This window comes from Wasmannia auropunctata, unplaced genomic scaffold, assembly GCF_000956235.1.
Source record: "Wasmannia auropunctata unplaced genomic scaffold, wasmannia.A_1.0 LD319471.1, whole genome shotgun sequence".
Classification (NCBI taxonomy): Eukaryota; Metazoa; Arthropoda; class Insecta; order Hymenoptera; family Formicidae; genus Wasmannia; species Wasmannia auropunctata.
In genome coordinates this window covers 1-1146 of record NW_012043419.1, presented here as the reverse complement: position 1 = coordinate 1146, position 1146 = coordinate 1, and the positions used below count along the sequence as shown (strand labels likewise).

Genomic DNA, 1146 nt, shown 5'->3' with positions numbered 1-1146 from the left:
GGATTCAGCGGGTCGAAAAACATGTCCGTAGATGGGTCCGGTCAAATGCACAAACCACTTTTTTTTTTGTGTGCCGGTGTTATTTTTAAATTTTTTATATCATTTTATATCTTTCTTGTTTTACTAATTAATGTAATAATTTTATTGTGTTTATTGCATTGTTTTTTTATTATTATTTATACGTGCAATCAAAATCACGGAAAACGTACCGAACAAATCTTTTTATTACATATATAAAGAGTTCAGTTAGTTTATCTTTGAAACTAGTTGGCTTCTTTACTATTTCATTTGTTCTATTTCTCCAATACAAGTAAGTCACTAAACATCCACTTGAAAAAAAAAATGTATCGACTGATGTATTTATAGAATGATATACAAAAGTACCGTAATTCTCCAAAATCCATCTCCACAACCATACTTTATTATCTGTGAACATAAAGAAATTTTTGTTATGTGTGAAAAATAAAAAACAAGATACTAAAAAATCATTTCAACAGATATTTCTAAATTACTCGCCAAGGCAATCCATTTTAAAATATACACTGTGTATTATGATCAACAAACACATGCTTAAAAATTTTAAGCCGTGAATAACGGATATTATGCCGGGATCTAAGTTCATACTAAACATTTTTTTTGTATTTGTGTAAGCTGAGAAGCATATTAATACTTTTCCAATGTTACTAGATGTATCTAGATATAAAAACGAATTCGCTTTTATTTTTATTTTCATGGACATATCTCCAACATCTAAATAATAATTCAAAGTTTTTATTTAGTATAGTAGGTAAATGTAAAAATTAAAATGCTGTGATTAAGTAAATATAATATTAAATAAGAATCCAAATAAACAATAAATATACAACATATAGTTACACACAAGATTTTATTACTAATTTTAGTTATTTAAAATAACAATCAATTTCAAAATTTATAATAAATACGTAATTCATTAAAAAATTTTAATATGAATCTGATTTGTAGACAATAAAAATTGTAGCACATTAAAATTGTAAGTTTGTTAAAATAGTAATTGTTTTTAGAGTTATACTTACTATCATTAATTTTATTCATTTCATTATTTTCTATGTGTTTTTGGTAGATAAAAATATCATATATTGTTCCGATTATCGTCATAAAAATAGA

The 1146-nt window shown here is 24.3% G+C and overlaps 1 protein-coding gene across 1 annotated transcript; it reads right to left on the bottom strand.

The window, feature by feature from the left end:
- Positions 1-209: 209 nt before the first annotated feature.
- LOC105460571 (nose resistant to fluoxetine protein 6-like) lies at positions 210-1140 on the bottom strand (the record flags this gene model as incomplete). The annotated part of the gene is made up of 3 exons (XM_011707058.1): positions 1056-1140; positions 517-750; positions 210-426 (listed from the first exon to the last, which is right to left on the bottom strand). Coding segments are annotated over exons 1-3 (533 nt in total), but the record flags the coding sequence as incomplete, so codon positions are not given.
- Positions 1141-1146: the final 6 nt, after the last annotated feature.